Genomic DNA, 15,039 nt, shown 5'->3' with positions numbered 1-15,039 from the left:
CCACCTTCTCCCAATCATCCCAGACTCCATGGAACAGCCACAGGCCAACTCGAGAGGCTGACTGTGCTGGCCGGTGGCGCCATGCCTGGCAGCCACTGGGCTCACGACCCCCACGTGACAGCACTGCCCAGCCAAGGCCCCTACCTCCAGCACCGGGACTCGGCGCGGAAGCCCTGTACGTTGTTGTCCCCTCCAATCAGGTAGACGAAGTTGTTGAGCACGGCAATGCCCTGGTTGGACATGCGGGGGGCCAGGGAGGCAGTGAAGTGCTTCCACTCTCCCAGCAATGGGTTCAGGTACTTGGCCTGGTCGCTGAGTACAGTGGATGGCGTGGAGTGGATGCCCCCGAAGCCCACAACACACTGGAAGTCCGACCGCAGCTCGGTCCGAGGGCCCTGCAGGCTGGGCTGCAGGCTCTCGTTCCGGTGGTACATGAGGGCGTCGGCCACTGTGTCCCTCAGTGGGCTGGGGTCCAGCTTGTCATGCAGCCGCTGTAGGACCTCGGCCTCCATGAGGGGGAATCGCACGGTCTCCAAGAGTTTGGGGGGCTCATGCAGTGGGAGCCGGTCGGCCTGCACCTGCTCCAGGGAGTAGTGGTAGAGCAGGGCGCCCTCGTACACCTCGGTCTCGCAGGACACTTCCAGGCGGTTGCTGCTCAGCAGGGCATAGACCTTCTCCAGTGGCAGCTGGCGGTACTTGTCAGTCCGGGAGAAGGCCACAAAGTTCTTGAGGATGTAGGCGTCCAGCTGCTCGGTCAGGCGGCTCAGGTCAAAGAGCTCGGCCAGCCGGTAGACGTCGAGGATGTTGTCCTCATCCACCCAGGGTGTGAGGAAATCACAGCAGAAGTGGATAATTTCTGGGATCTGTGAACAGAACAAACCTGTCAGGTCAGGCAAGGCAAGGCGGGTGTGTGGCTCATAGCTGGCCTCCGCGGGCTCCACTCCTCTGCCCAACCTTTCCTGACCCAGAGGCTGGCCGGCTGCCCCTCGACACATGGGGATGCCTAGGGCTTACCATCTGGCAGGGCTCACATCTTGGCTCAGAAGTGGTCGGTGAACCTGATCCCTCACCAAGAGGACAGGGATGACATGGAGAGGATCTACCTGGCAGAGGCTAGCCCCTCATATAAGTCAGCTGCCTCTCAGATCAAAAGCATGGGATCTCCAGAAAAGCAGGAAGCAGGACAATGGCCACCAGGCTGTGGGGTGAGGATGTCCCAGGACTAAGTAACCAAAGAAGGAAGGAAAACTGCCCCAGGGACTGCTGAGTTCTGCTGCAAAACAGGATTTTAGAATGTCTCAAAATGGGAATCTCTCCCTTATCCAGCACCACTGAGAAATTAATCTTACACATAGAGTAATTCTGCTGGAATCTGAAGCTTATTAATAAACATTTAAAATCTTTTGGACTTTGAGAGAGCGGACCAAGATGGCAGAGGAGTAAGACGTCGCGCTCACCTTCTCCCACAAACACATCAAAAAAGCACATCTACACGCAAAACGACTCACATATAACATCTACTGAATGCTGGGAGAAGAACTTAAAGCTCCAGAAAGGGCAAGAAACCCCTGACATAACTGAGTAGAACAAAAGAAAAAAAGAGAGAGAAAAGGAATCAGGACAGTACTAGCATTCCTGGAGGGAGCCGTGAAGGAGAAAAGGAGCCCACACCCTGGGAAGCCACATAACTGATGGAAAGATCAGCCTAGATGAAGGGACCTCAAAGTCATGAGAAAAGCACAGCAGCTGGACTGAGGAGGGTAAGGTAGAGTGAGAGCTACTTAGATCATCTGCACCACGGCCCTGGATACCACAGTCTGAGATGCTTGTGAGGGGGCTGGACGCTAAGACTTAACGCTCCGAAGGTCAGTTCCAGGGAGAGGACTAGGGTTGGCTGTGTGGGGACAGCCTGAGGGTCTAAGGAGCAGTGTGCCACAGATGGGCGAACAGTGTGCCACAGGCTGAGGAGTGGAACGCCATGGCAGAGGGAACCCAGGAGGTCTGGGCCCACAGGAGAAGCATGGTGCCATTGCTAGGGAGGGAGAGAGGAGGAGGGGCGGACCACCTAGGAATCTCCCTGCACCCGAACTCTGAGGGTGGGGCCCCTCTGGTGCAGGCTACGGGTGGTGAGAAGCCACTTGCTCAGGCTGTGGGAGACTGGAGGCTGCTGTGCAGGCTAGGGGTGGCCAGGCACCTCTTGGGTGGGCTAAGGGCAGCGGGGTGGCTAAGTGCGACATGGTGCCTCTTGTGTGAGCTACAGGCGATAGAGACAGACTGCGGTGGTCCTCTTAGAGGCCAGAGGGAGGCATGGCCTGCCACCACTGGGGGCCTGTGAGTGGGCTCCACCTGTGGCCCCAGTCGCCTCAAGGGTTGGCAAAAAAAAAAGACACTGCAACCAAGCACCACATGTTGTTGCTCTCACTCGCCTGGGAACACACCAGCCCTGCAGCTGCCACTGCCAAATGCTCTGGGTAGCATCCAGATGCTTGATCACTATCCCTTCACAAGACCCTACAACTAGGAGCAGCGGGTGCAGCACCTCTTGTGTGGGCTAAGCAGAAAGCGGTGCTTCTTGCATGGTCTGCAGGGGGCGGGGGCAAACCACCGCTTGTTATCTCTGACTCCAGAGGTGGGTGTGGCCTGCCACCACTAGCGGTCAGAGAACAAGCACCACTTGTAGCCCCAATCATCTCAAGGGCACCACAAAGGAGGGCACTGTGATCGAACACCACCTGTTGGTGCTCTCGCAATCCTGGGAGCACACCCACCCTGCTGCTGCCACTGTCGAAGGCTCTGGACAGTGCCCACACGTGTGACCTCTGTCACTTTCCAGGATCCTAAAACTAGGAGCAGCCTGTGCAGCACCTCCTATGTGGGCTAAGTAAGACAGGGTGCTTCTTGCATGATCTGCAGGTGGCAGGGGCAAACCACTGAAGTTATTACTGCCTCCAGAGGTGGGCGTGTCCTGCTACCACTAGGGGTCCCTGAACAGGCACCACCTGCGCCTCCAATCACCTCAGAGAAGGGCACTGCAATTGAACACTACCTGTTGTTGCTCTCACTCCCCTGGGAACTCACAAGCCCTGCTGCTGCCACTGCCAAATGCTCTGGGCACCTTGTAAATCTGCCTAAGGCTTATTACCACTTCCCAAGGCCCTGCAACTAGGAGTAGCCTGCGCCAACTTCCTGCAGGTCCTTGCTGCTGTTAAGAGCCCAGCAACCAGATACTACCAGCCCTACCCATTGCCTCCTTCTCCCTGAAAACACACTCAGCACTCTGGGGATAACAGTCTGCTCACACCAAAGAAAGAGACAGCTAATATTCAAACTCCCACACCAAAATAAATAGTAACCCCCCCTACAAACTACAAAGTGGTGCTCTTGCATAGAAGTAGCCCTCCAAGACTACAGTTTGGCTTCCCTAAACTCATAGAAAAAGAAGAACATAAGCAAGATGAGGAAGCTCAGAAACCATTCCCAGCTAAAAGAAGAGGAGAATTCACATGAAGCAGCAAACAATGAAAGAGACCTCTGCAGGCTGATCGACACTGAGTTCAAAAGGGAGGTAGTGAAAATACTGAAGGAGGAGTTCACATCGTGGCTCAGTGGTTAACAAATCCAACTAGGAACCATGAGGTTGCACGTTTGATCCCTGGCCTTACTCAGTGGGTTAAGGATCTGGCATTGCTGAGAGCTGTGGTGTGGGTCGAAGACGAAGCTCAGATCCCATGTTGCTGTGGCTCTGGCATGGGCTGGCAGCTACAGCTCTGACTGGACCCCTAGCCTGGGAATCTCCATGTGCCACAGGTATGGCCATAGAAAAACAAAAAGACAAGAAAAAAAGGAAAATAAAATAAAATACTCAAGGAATTAAGAGTGGATATGAACAGTAATGCAGATCCCTTTAATTTTTTTTTTTTTTGGCTTTTTGCTATTTCTTTGGGCTGCTCCCACGACATATGGAGGTTCCCAGGCTAGGGGTCGAATCGGAGCTGTAGCCACCGGCCTATGCCAGAGCCACAGCAACGTGGGATCCGAGCCGTGTCTGCAACCTACACCACAGCTCACGACAACGCCGGATCGTTAGCCCACTGAGCAAGGGCAGGGACCGAACCCACAACCTCATGGTTCCTAGTTGGACTCATCAACCACTGCGCCACGACAGGAACTCCTGCAGATCCCTCTAGAAAGGAACTGGAAAATATACGGAGGGACATAAAAAAGTTAGAAAATTCATGTGCAGAGACACAAACTGAGCTAGAGGCACTAAAGAACAGAATGAATAATGCAGAGGAATGAATTAGTGACTTGAAGATAGAATAATGGAAATCACCCAATCAGGACTGCAGACAGAAAACCAAATGAAAAAACATGAAAGCAATATAAGGGACCTCAACGAATTTAAGAGTATAGAAATTATTTCAAGTATCTACTCTGACTACAATGGCATGAAACTAGAAATCAACCACAGGAAAAGAAATGAGAAAAAACTAACTACATGGAGACTAAACAACATGCTACTAAAAAACCAAGGGGTCAATGAGGAAATCAAGAAGGAAATTAAACAATACCTTGAGACAAATGATAATGAAGACACAAACACTCCAAATCTATGGGATGCTGCAAAAGCAGTGCTCAGAGGGAAATTCATAGCAATACAGGCCTTCCTCAAAAAAGAAGAAAAATCTCAAATCGAGAACTTAACCCAACACCTAAATGAATTAGAAAAAGAACAAACAAAACCTATAAGTCAGCAGAAGGAAGGAAATCATAAAGGTCAGAGAGGAAATCAATAAACTAGAGATTCAAAAAACAATAGAAAAAATTGGAGTTCCCACAGTGGCACATTGGAATTGAATCCAACTAGGAAACATGAGGTTGTGGGTTCGATCCCTGGTTTTGCTCAGTTGGTTGAGGATCCAGCATTGGTGTGAGCTGTGGTGTAGGTCACAGATGCAGCTTGGATCTGGCATTGCTGTGGCTGTGGTATAGGCCAGCAGCTGTAACTCCAATTAGACCCCTAGCCTGGGAAACTCCATATACTGCAGGTGCAGCCCTAAAAAGCAAAAAAAAACCCACACAAAAACACAAAAAAAAAAAAATTAGAAAAAAATCAATAAAACCAGGAGCTGGTTCTTTGAAAAGGTAAACAAAATTGACAAACCTCTGGCCAGACTCACCAAGAAGAGGAGAGAAAAAACCCAAATAAACAAAATAAGAAATGAAACAGGAGAAATCCCAACGGATACTGCAGAAATATAAAAAAACCCTAAGAGAATACTATGAACAATTGTATGCCAACAAACTTGACAACCTAGAAGAAATGGACTTACAGCTTGTCCAAACTGAATCAAGAAGAAACAGATCAGGAGTTACCGTCAAGGCTCAGTGGTTAACGAATCCAACTAGGAACCATGAAGTATCAAGTTCGATCCTTGGCCTTGCTCAGTGGGTTAAGGATCTGGCGATGCCGTGAGCTGTGGTGTAGGTCACAGACGCGGCTTGGATCCCGTGTTGCTGTGGCTGTGGCATAGGCCAGAGGCTACAGCTCATTTTAGACCCCTAGCCTGGGAACCTCCATATGCCATGGGTGCAGCCTTAGAAAAGACAAAAAAGACAAAAAGGAAAAAAATAAACAAACAGATCAACTGAACAGACTGATCACTAGAAATGAAATTGAATATGTCATAAAAACACTCCCTACAAATAAAAGTCCAGGACCAGATGACTTCACAGGTGAATTCTACCAAACATATAAAGAGGAAGTTATACCCATCCTCCTTAAATTTTTCCAACAGGTTGAAGAAGAAGAAACACTCCCAAAGACATTCTATGACACCACCATCACCCTAATACCAAAACCAGACAAAGATACCACCAAAAAGAAATCTATAGGCCAATATCTTTGATGAATATAGACGTGAAAATCCTCAACAAAATTTTAGGCAACCAAATCCAACAACATATAAAAAAGACCATACACCATGACCAAGTGGGATTCATCCCAGGTTCACAAGCATGGTTCAACATACACAAATCAATCAACGTCATAGACCACATTAACAAAAGAAAAGTCAAAAACCACATGATCATCTCAATAGATTCAGAAAAAGCATTTGACAAAGTCCAACATCCATTCATGATCAAAACTCTTACTAATGTGGGTATAGAGGGAACATACCTTAACATAATAAAAGCCATTTATGACAAACCCACAGCAAATATAATACTCAACGGAACAAAGCAGAAAGCCTTCCTGCTAAAATCTGGAACAAGACATGGATGCCCACTCTCACCACTTTTATTCAACGTAGTATTGGAAGTCCTAGCCACAGCAATCAGACAAACAAAAGAAATAAAAGGTATCCAAATTGGAAGAGAAGAGGTAAAATTGTCACTACATGCAGATGACATGATACTATATATAGAAAACCCTAAGGACTCCACCCAAAAACTACTTGAACCAATCAGCAAATTCAGCAAAGTAGCAAGATATAAGAGTAACATTCAGAAATCAGTCGCATTTGTATATACTAACAATGAAATATTAGAAAAGGAATACAAAAATATAATACCTTTTAAAATTGCACCTCAAAAAATCAAATACCTGGGAATACACCTGACCAAGGAGCTGAAAGACTTACACACTGAGAACTATAAAACATTGATCAAGGAAATTAAAGAGGATTCAAAGAAATGGAAAGATATTCCATGTTCCTGGGTTGGAAAAATTAATATTGTAGAAATGGTCATACTACCCAAAGCAATCTACAGATTCAATGCAATCCCTATCAAATTACCTATGACATTTTTCACAGAACGAGAACAAACAATCCAAAAATTTATATGGAACCACAAAAGACCCAGAATTGCCAAAGCAATCCTGAGGAACGAAAGCCAAGTAGGAGGCAAAACCCTCCCAAGACTTCAGGCAATATTACAGAGCCACAGTAATCAAGACAGTGTGGTATTGGAATTCCCATTCCAACTGGCTCAGCAGTTAACAAAACCGACTAGCATCCATGAGGACACGGGTTCGAGACTTGGCCTCGCTCAGTGGGTTAAGGATCTGGTGTTGCTGTGAGCTATGGCGTAGGTCACAGACGAGGCTCGGATCCTGTGTTGCTGTGGCTCTGGTGTAGGCCGGTGGCTACAGCTCCAATTTAACCCCTAGCCTGGAAACCTCCATATGTTATGAATGCAGCCCTAAAAAGACCAAACAAACAAACAAAAAACAAAAACAAAAAATACCACAGTGTGGTACTGGTACCAAAACAGACAGACAGACCAATGGAACAGAATAGAGAGCCCAGAAATAAACCCAGACACCTACAGTCAATTAATCTTTGACAAAGGAGGCAAGAATATAAAATGTGAAAAAGACAGTCTTTTCAGCAAGTAGTGCTGGGAAAACTGGACAGCTGCATGTAAGTCAATGCAACTGGAACATACCCTCACACCACGCACAAAAATAAACTCTGAAGACTTAAACATAAGACAAGACACCATCAAACTTCTAGAAGAAAACACAGGCAGAACATTCTCTGATATCAACCTTACAAATGTTTTCTCAGGTCAGTTTCCCAAAGCAACAGAAATAAAAGCAACAATAAACCAATGGGACCTAATCAAACTGACAAGCTTCTGAACAGCAAAGGAAACCAAAAAGAAAACAAAAAGACAACTTACAGGATGGAAGAAAATAGTTTCAAATGATGCAACCGGCAAGGGCTTAATATCTAAACTATACAAGCAACTTATACAACTCAACAGCAAAAAAGCCAACAACCCAATTGAAAAATGGGCAAAGGACCTGAATAGACATTTTTCCAAAGAAGACATACAGATGGCCAACAAGCACATGAAAAAATGCTCAACATCCCTTATTATTAGAGAAATGCAAATCAAACTTACCATGAGGTACCACCTCACACCAGGCAGAATGGCCATCAGTAATAAATCCAGAATAACAAATGCTGGAGACAGTGTGGAGAAAAGGGAACCCTCCTGCACTGTTGGTGAGAATGCAAATTGGTACAACCACTATGGAAAACATTATGGAGGTACCTCAGAAAACTATATATAGAAGTACCATATGACCCAGCAATTCCACTCTTGGGCATTTACCCCAAAAAAACTTTCCTTGAAAAAGCCACATGCACCCCTGTGTTCACTGTGGCACTATTCACAACAGCCAAGACATGCAAACAACCTAAATGTCCATTGACAAATGACTGGATTAAGAAGATATGGTATATATACAGAATGGAATACTACTCAGCCATAAAAAGAACAAAATAATGCCATTTGCAGCAACATGAATGGAACTTGAGACTCTCACACTAAGTGAAGTAAGTCAGTAAGAGAAAGACAAATAACATATGATATCACTTATCTGGAATCTAACATATGGCACAAATGAACCTTTCCACAGAAAAGAAAATCATGGGCGTGGAGAACAAACCTGTGGTTGCCGAGGGGGAGGGATGGATTGGGAATTTGGGGTTAACAGATGCAAACTATTGCCTTTGGAATGAATAAGCAATGGGATCCTGCTGTAGAGCACTGGGAACTATGTCTGGTCACTTGCGATGTAGCATGATAATGTGAAAAAAAAGAATGTATACATGTTATGTGTGACTGGGTTAACTTGTCAGTAGAAAATTGACAGAACATCGTAAACCAGCTCTGATGGAAAAAATAAAAATCATTATAAATGAAAAAAAAATCTTTTGGAGTTCTCACTGTGGTGACACGGGATCAGCAGCATCTCTGTAGAGCCAGGCACAAGTTCAATCCCCAGCCTGACCCAGCATTGCTGCAGCTGCGGCATAGATCACAAATGCAGCTGGGATCTGATCCCTGGTCTAGGAACTCCATATGCTGTGGGTGTGGCCATAATTTTTTTTTGGTGTGGGGGGTTCCCTAGTGGTCTAGTGGTTAAGACTCAGTGCTTTCACCACTATGGCCTGGGTTCAATACCTGGTCTGCGAACAGAGATGCTGCATCAAGCCGCTGCACATCACGGTCAAAACAAAAAATGAAAAATTAAAACAACAACAAAAAAAAACAGACCAAAACCAAAAAAATTTTTTCTTTCTGATTTAGGACATGTGCTGCTTCCTGAGGGCTAAATGGAAACCTGCCAACTGCCAGGCATGCGTCTGCCCCACCAGGAAAGTCCCAATTGTGCTCCCTTGTTAGGTCCTGCAAGTATTCATGTGACCATCCACTTCCTCTCTCAGCAGGTGCTTCTTCTTAGCCCCTTCTGCCTAAAACACTGCCTCTAACCTCCCAAAGGCCAGGGCGCTGAACACCAGGCTATGAGTAGAAGGCGAGAGCCAATGGCTGTGAGTGGGTCTAAGGAGCAGCTCCTGAGAAGTGGGGCCGCCTTCCCTCTGCTTCCTGCCTCTGCTGCCGGAGTGGCGGACTCGCTGCTTGTGGGTCTCACTGAGGAATCACCCAGCCCACGCGCAGGAGCCCCAGGAGATGGAGCCCCAGCGGAGGCCCAAAGAAGGGAACTCATTTGCTTGGGGTGACCCAGTGGGTACAGTCTGGCTGAGATTCAGATCCACAGCCCTGGGGACACCATGAAGGGCACAGCAGGTGGGGGACAAGCCACCAACAGTCACTGGCTACACAAATATGACCTGGGGAGCCTGTGTACTTAGAATGGTTACACCAAGTAAAACGTGCTTTAAAAACAACACTGTGGAGTTCCTATCATGGCTCAGTGGTAACGAACCTGACCAGTAACCATGAGAACGCGGGTTCAATCCCTGGCCTCGCTCAGTGGTTTAAGGATCTGGCGTTGCCATGAGCTGCGATGTTGGTTACAGACATGGCTCAGATCTGGCGTGGCTGTGGCTGTGGCACAGGTGGGCAGCTACAGCTCCAATTCAACCCCTAGCCTGGGAACCTCCATATGCTGTGGGTACAGCTCTAAAAAGCAAAAAAAAAAAAAAAAAAACCCCAAACAAACCCCAAAACAAACAAACAAAAACCCCAAATAAACCATCACATAGAAGCCCAGTATGTGAAAAACAAAGCAAAACGAAGTCAGGCTGCTGGAGGTGAAGTGAGAGCTATCCTCCCATGCTGCTCCCCAGGAGCACCGACCACACCTCTGCCACGAGCTATGAGAGGAGATGCGGCCCCAGAGCCCAGGGTGGGAAAGGGAAAGCAGGTGTGGGAAGACGGTTTGGTGTCAATGTGTGTGATGGACACAGGGGAGGGCAGAAAGCAGCTGGGAGGGAGGAAGGGATAGACAGACCAGGAGGGAAAGAGAGAACAGTCACATTTACAGGTGACATTTACAAGGACAACCTGGCACACCTGGACCAGAGGACCAAACTGGGAGGCTCAGGAGACAGGGAGGCTGTGCCCAGGCAGCTGGCAGAATGGCCGTGGGACATGGGCCGGGGGAGAGAGAGGGAGGGTCCCCAGGGTGCTGACCACTGGAGTTAAGTGGTTCCCACAGCGGCAACACTGGGCAGGCCTGGGGACAGATAGGCTCTTGGGTTAGAAGCCGGGGAGGCTCTTCTGCCCTGAAGGCCACCCAGGCTCAGCCCTACCTGCCCACCTGCCACAAGGTGAGGCCTCTAGGCACCCCTAACAGGCTGCTTTTCCTTCGATACAGGCCTTATCTGATGGCCCTAGAGGTGCTCTGACCTGAGGAAAGGTTGGGATGAGAAACTGGGTGTGGCACTTCATTCCACTTGGAAGACATGAGGGCAGAGCTGTCTCCCCACCAGATGAGGACTCCTAAGGGCATAGGCCTGCAGGGCCTGCCCTGCGTTGACTGCCCAGGGGTCACCCTATCTGCTTAAATCTTGGTCACGCAGTCAAAGCCTCAGAAAACTTAATTCTGTAGAAAACAAGCACTCACAGGTTGGTGATGAAAAGGACAGCAGTTTCAAAGAGCCGGACAGGGCCAATCGGAGGGCACGAGCACACACGGGACATCACATGCTTGGCCTCGGGGAAGGGACCAGCAGCGCAGGGGGGGACAGGGCAGCTCCGCATCCACCCTGAGGGCACTAGGAAACGTGCCTGGCTCAGAGCAGGCGAGCCTCACCTGAAGCTGGCAGGCGGCGACCAGCGTCTCCTGGACATTGCTCAGGCTGAGCTCCAGCTCGGATGTGTATATGAAGTGCAGGATTTGGCACATGGCATTGTAGGACACGCCGTGGATCAGGACCTCCTCCTGCTCCATCTCCTTCAGCCCCCCAGCAAACATGCCTCTGTGAGGGAAGACAGGAGATGGGGTTACACAGGTTGGGATGCCAGGCAGGCCTGCAGAGGGGCACCTGAGCACGACCAGACGCTGGCTCAGGCTGTCATGCCACAGGAGGTGCCCACAAGCTCCTGACCAAGCATGAAGCTGTTCTAGAAATCTCCATTTCCCATGCCCAGAAGCCACATGCAAGCCTGATGGGGCCTAGCTCAGGAGGAGAGCAGGTGGACAGCGACAGAAGAAGGGGCCCATGATGAGGAACCAGAGGGGTGGGAACCCAGGTCCTGGGACCAGGAAAGGAGGAAGAAGGGACTGGGCAAAGTAGGGTCTGGACCGGAATTGAGATATAAGTGGTTCAAGGATTGTTTCTATGTTCTCTTCTAAACAGTCCAGATGCTCTACCCGTTTTTTGTTAGACTCTGTCTTGCCATTTTAAAGAAACTTGTACTTTTTGGACTAAGTTGAATTTCTTTTTTTTAACCCTGAATCCTTTGATTTTATGATGCTATTGCCATGCAGATGTTTGTCTGTTGCTACACCTGTGGTATATGGAAGTTCCCAGGCTAGGGGTTGAATCAGGGCTGCAGTTGCCAGCCTACACCACAGCCATAGATAGCAACACTGAATCTGAGCCATGTCTGTGACCTACACATCTCACAGAAACACCAGATCCTTAACCCACTGAGCAAGGCCAGGGATTGAACCCACATCCTCATGGATATTAGTCAGGTTCTTAACCCAGTAAGCTACAATGGGAACTCCCTTACCATTTTCTTTCTTGCCTATGGGTTCTGTGTAAAACCCTGAGAGGCTTTCTCCTTCTGAGATTTCTTTAGAAATATTCCTCCACGTTTTCTCTAGTTTGTGGTTTCACCTTTCACATTCAAAATTGTGGATCCAGGGAGTTCCCTGGTGGCCTACTGGTTAAGGACTTGGCATTGTCACTGCTATGGCTTAGGTTCAATCCCTGGTCCTGGAACAACCGTGTGCCCCGGGCCCGAACAAAACAAATTAAATTGTAGATCTGCTTGAAATTTATTTTGGTGCTAGGTGTGAAGCAAGGGTCCAACTTTATGTTCTCTAGGTGGTGAATCTGTTGCTGCCTTTCCACCTGTGACATGTGTTTATCACAAAGTTCTGGACGGTTTGCGTCAGTCCCCAGGATGCCCGTCCTTTTCCTCCTGGGAGCTGTCTACAGACTGCGGCTTCACAGTACGTACCCACAAAGGGCAGGGCCAGTCTCCTTTCATTACCTGGGTTTTCAATAATTTCTTGGCCATTGCTTGCTTTGAGCATCTGGACTTTATTATTATTATCATTATTATTATTTTTTTTTTTTGGTCTCTTGTCCTTTTAGGGCCACACCTGCGGCAAATGGAGGTTCTCAGGCTAGGGGTTCAATCGGCGCTGTAGCTGCAGGCCTACGCCAGAGCCACAGCAACGCGGGATCCAAGCTGCGTCTGCGACCTAAACCACAGCTCACGGCAATGCCAGATCCTCAACCCACTGAGCGAGGCCAGGGATCGAACCTGAAACCTCATGGTTCCTAGTCAGATTTGTTTCCACTGTGCCACAGCGGGAACTTCCGAACGTCTGGACTTTAGAACCAGTTCGTGCAACAAACTCTCTTGGCACTTTGAGACCACGTTAAACGCCCAGACTGAGGTGCAGAGTGGGCACCTATCACGGGCACAGTGGGCTTTCCTGCCATCCAGCTAGCCCCTGGGTCTCTTCGGGGCCTGACAGAGCCACCTCCCCTCAGCCCAGTGCGCACACTCTGCTCCACAGTAGTCCCTTGGGGAGCCTTCCCAGGCCTGGCTGGCTCTGCCAGACTCCCTAGGATGGTGCTGTTGCACGCCAGGTGCTACATGCCCACAATGGCAGTAGTGGGCACAGCAACGCCAGGGCACTGACCACCCCACCCCAACCCACCCCGAGCAGGTTGCAGGCACCTGGATCAACTCATCTTAGGAAAGGGTCCACACTGTGAAGACCTTGACTGGATCCTGAGTCAAGAGGAGAGTGAGGAGGTTTAGGGACAATTAAGAAAATTCAAACACAAACTCAGTATCTGATGAAATTATGGACTGACTATAAATTTTCTTAGATTGGTCGTGGTATGATGGGTATTCTGGAGAAGATCCTTATTCTTGAAGGTGCACTGAATGACTTCCAGATAAACTATCATATTTATAAGGTACTCTGGAGTGAACACACATGGCAAACTGTAAATAACTGATGAGTCTAGGCACAGGGCACAGGTGTTCCCTGAGACCCACCTTTCATCTTTTCTGTAGGACTGACACCTTTAAGAGTTAGGGAGGGGAAAACAAGGCTGGAAAAAATAAAACAAATATCCATTCCTTTTTTACTTTTCTTATTGTTTTCTCCCCCCCAAAAAAATGGATGTTTAATTCTTTATTTTGTTCTTACCACTTTTCAGTAACTCTGAAATCGTGTCAAAATAAAAACATAAGTGGGAAAAAATTTTTTAAACTACTCATATCTCATACCTAGTAGAATGGATACTATCAAAAAAACCAGAAAACATCAAATACTGGCGGGAATGTGGAGAAATTGGAACCTTTGCGCATTGCTGGTGGGAATGTATAACTAGTGCAGCTACTGTGGAAAACAGTACAGAGGTTTTTGAAAAAAATTAAAAACAGAATTCCCACATGACCCAGCAATTCCACTTCTAAGGATATACTCAGAACTGAGAGCAGGGTCCCGAGGAGATATCTGTACACCCCTGTTCATACCAGCGTTACAGGGACAACCAGTGTCCATCAAGTGGACTGGATAAATGAATGCAGTTGCATACAAACAATGGAACACCATTCAGCCTTAAAAAGGAAGGAAATTCTGATCCAGGCTATAGCATGGACAAGCCCTGAGGGCATTGTGCTGAGAAAAGTCAGTCCCCAAAGGACAAATAGTGTGCAATTCGATTTATCTCAGGTCCCCAAAGCAGTCAAATTTCATAGAGACAGAAGCAGAATGGTGGTGCTGGGGATTGAAGAGTTGTTTGGTGCTACAGCTTCAGGTTTTTTTTTTTTGTCTTTTTACTTTTTAGGGCTGCACCTGCGGCATATGGAGGTTCCCAGGCTAGGGGTCTAATCAGAGCTGTTGCTGCCGGCCTACACCACAGCCACAGCAATGCCAGATCCAAGCTGTGTCTGTGACCTACACCACAGCTCACGACAACGCCGGATCCTTAACCCACTAAGCGAGGCCAGGGATCGAACCCACAACCTCACAGTTTCTAGTCGGATTCCTTTCTACTGCACCATGACGGGAACTCCCAGTTTCAGTTTTAAAAGGTGAAAAAGTTCTGGAAATTGAATGCTCAATAAGGTGACTATAAATAACACTAACAAGCTGTACACTTAAAAATGGTTAAGATGGTAAATTTTGTTTTTCAAAATGAGAAAAAAAAAAAGGATGTTCACCAAGTATCCAGCAGCAGGGTACTTAGCAAATATGTGGAGGGCACAGACAGCACAGACTCCAAAGAGAACAAGGGCCACCGCTACTGCCAGGGTGTGACAACCTGATGTCACAAGGTGCCAGTGGGATGCCTCTGATGTGAGGTGGGGAGAACATTTCCTGTGTCAGCCTGTTCTAGCCTCCAATCCCTCCGCCAAACCCTTGAGGTCAGGTGTGTTTCAGAATTCAGAAGGTTTCAGGAGTTTCCGTCATGGCACAGCAAAAACGAATCCGACTAAGAACCATGAGGTTGCTGGGTTCGATCCCTTGCCTCGCTCAGTGGGTTAAGGATCCGGCATTGCTGTGGCTGTGGT

The 15,039-nt window shown here is 48.0% G+C and overlaps 1 protein-coding gene across 3 annotated transcripts in view; it reads right to left on the bottom strand.

The window, feature by feature from the left end:
* Positions 1–15,039, bottom strand: part of KLHL22 (kelch like family member 22) — a 36,248-nt gene that overhangs the window by 14,350 nt on the left and 6,859 nt on the right. For all 3 annotated transcript variants that reach the window (XM_047760741.1, XM_047760739.1, XM_047760740.1), the window contains exons 3-4: positions 11,078–11,243; positions 145–863 (exon numbers count right to left, since the gene is read on the bottom strand). In XM_047760741.1, the coding sequence (XP_047616697.1) occupies positions 145–863; positions 11,078–11,243 (885 nt within the window). The remainder of the gene's footprint in view (positions 1–144; positions 864–11,077; positions 11,244–15,039) is intronic.

The sequence above is a fragment of the Phacochoerus africanus genome, chromosome 15 (assembly GCF_016906955.1).
Source record: "Phacochoerus africanus isolate WHEZ1 chromosome 15, ROS_Pafr_v1, whole genome shotgun sequence".
Taxonomy (NCBI): domain Eukaryota; kingdom Metazoa; phylum Chordata; class Mammalia; order Artiodactyla; family Suidae; genus Phacochoerus; species Phacochoerus africanus.
Note: the sequence above shows the minus strand (reverse complement) of the source record. Positions and strands in the feature narration are given on the sequence as shown.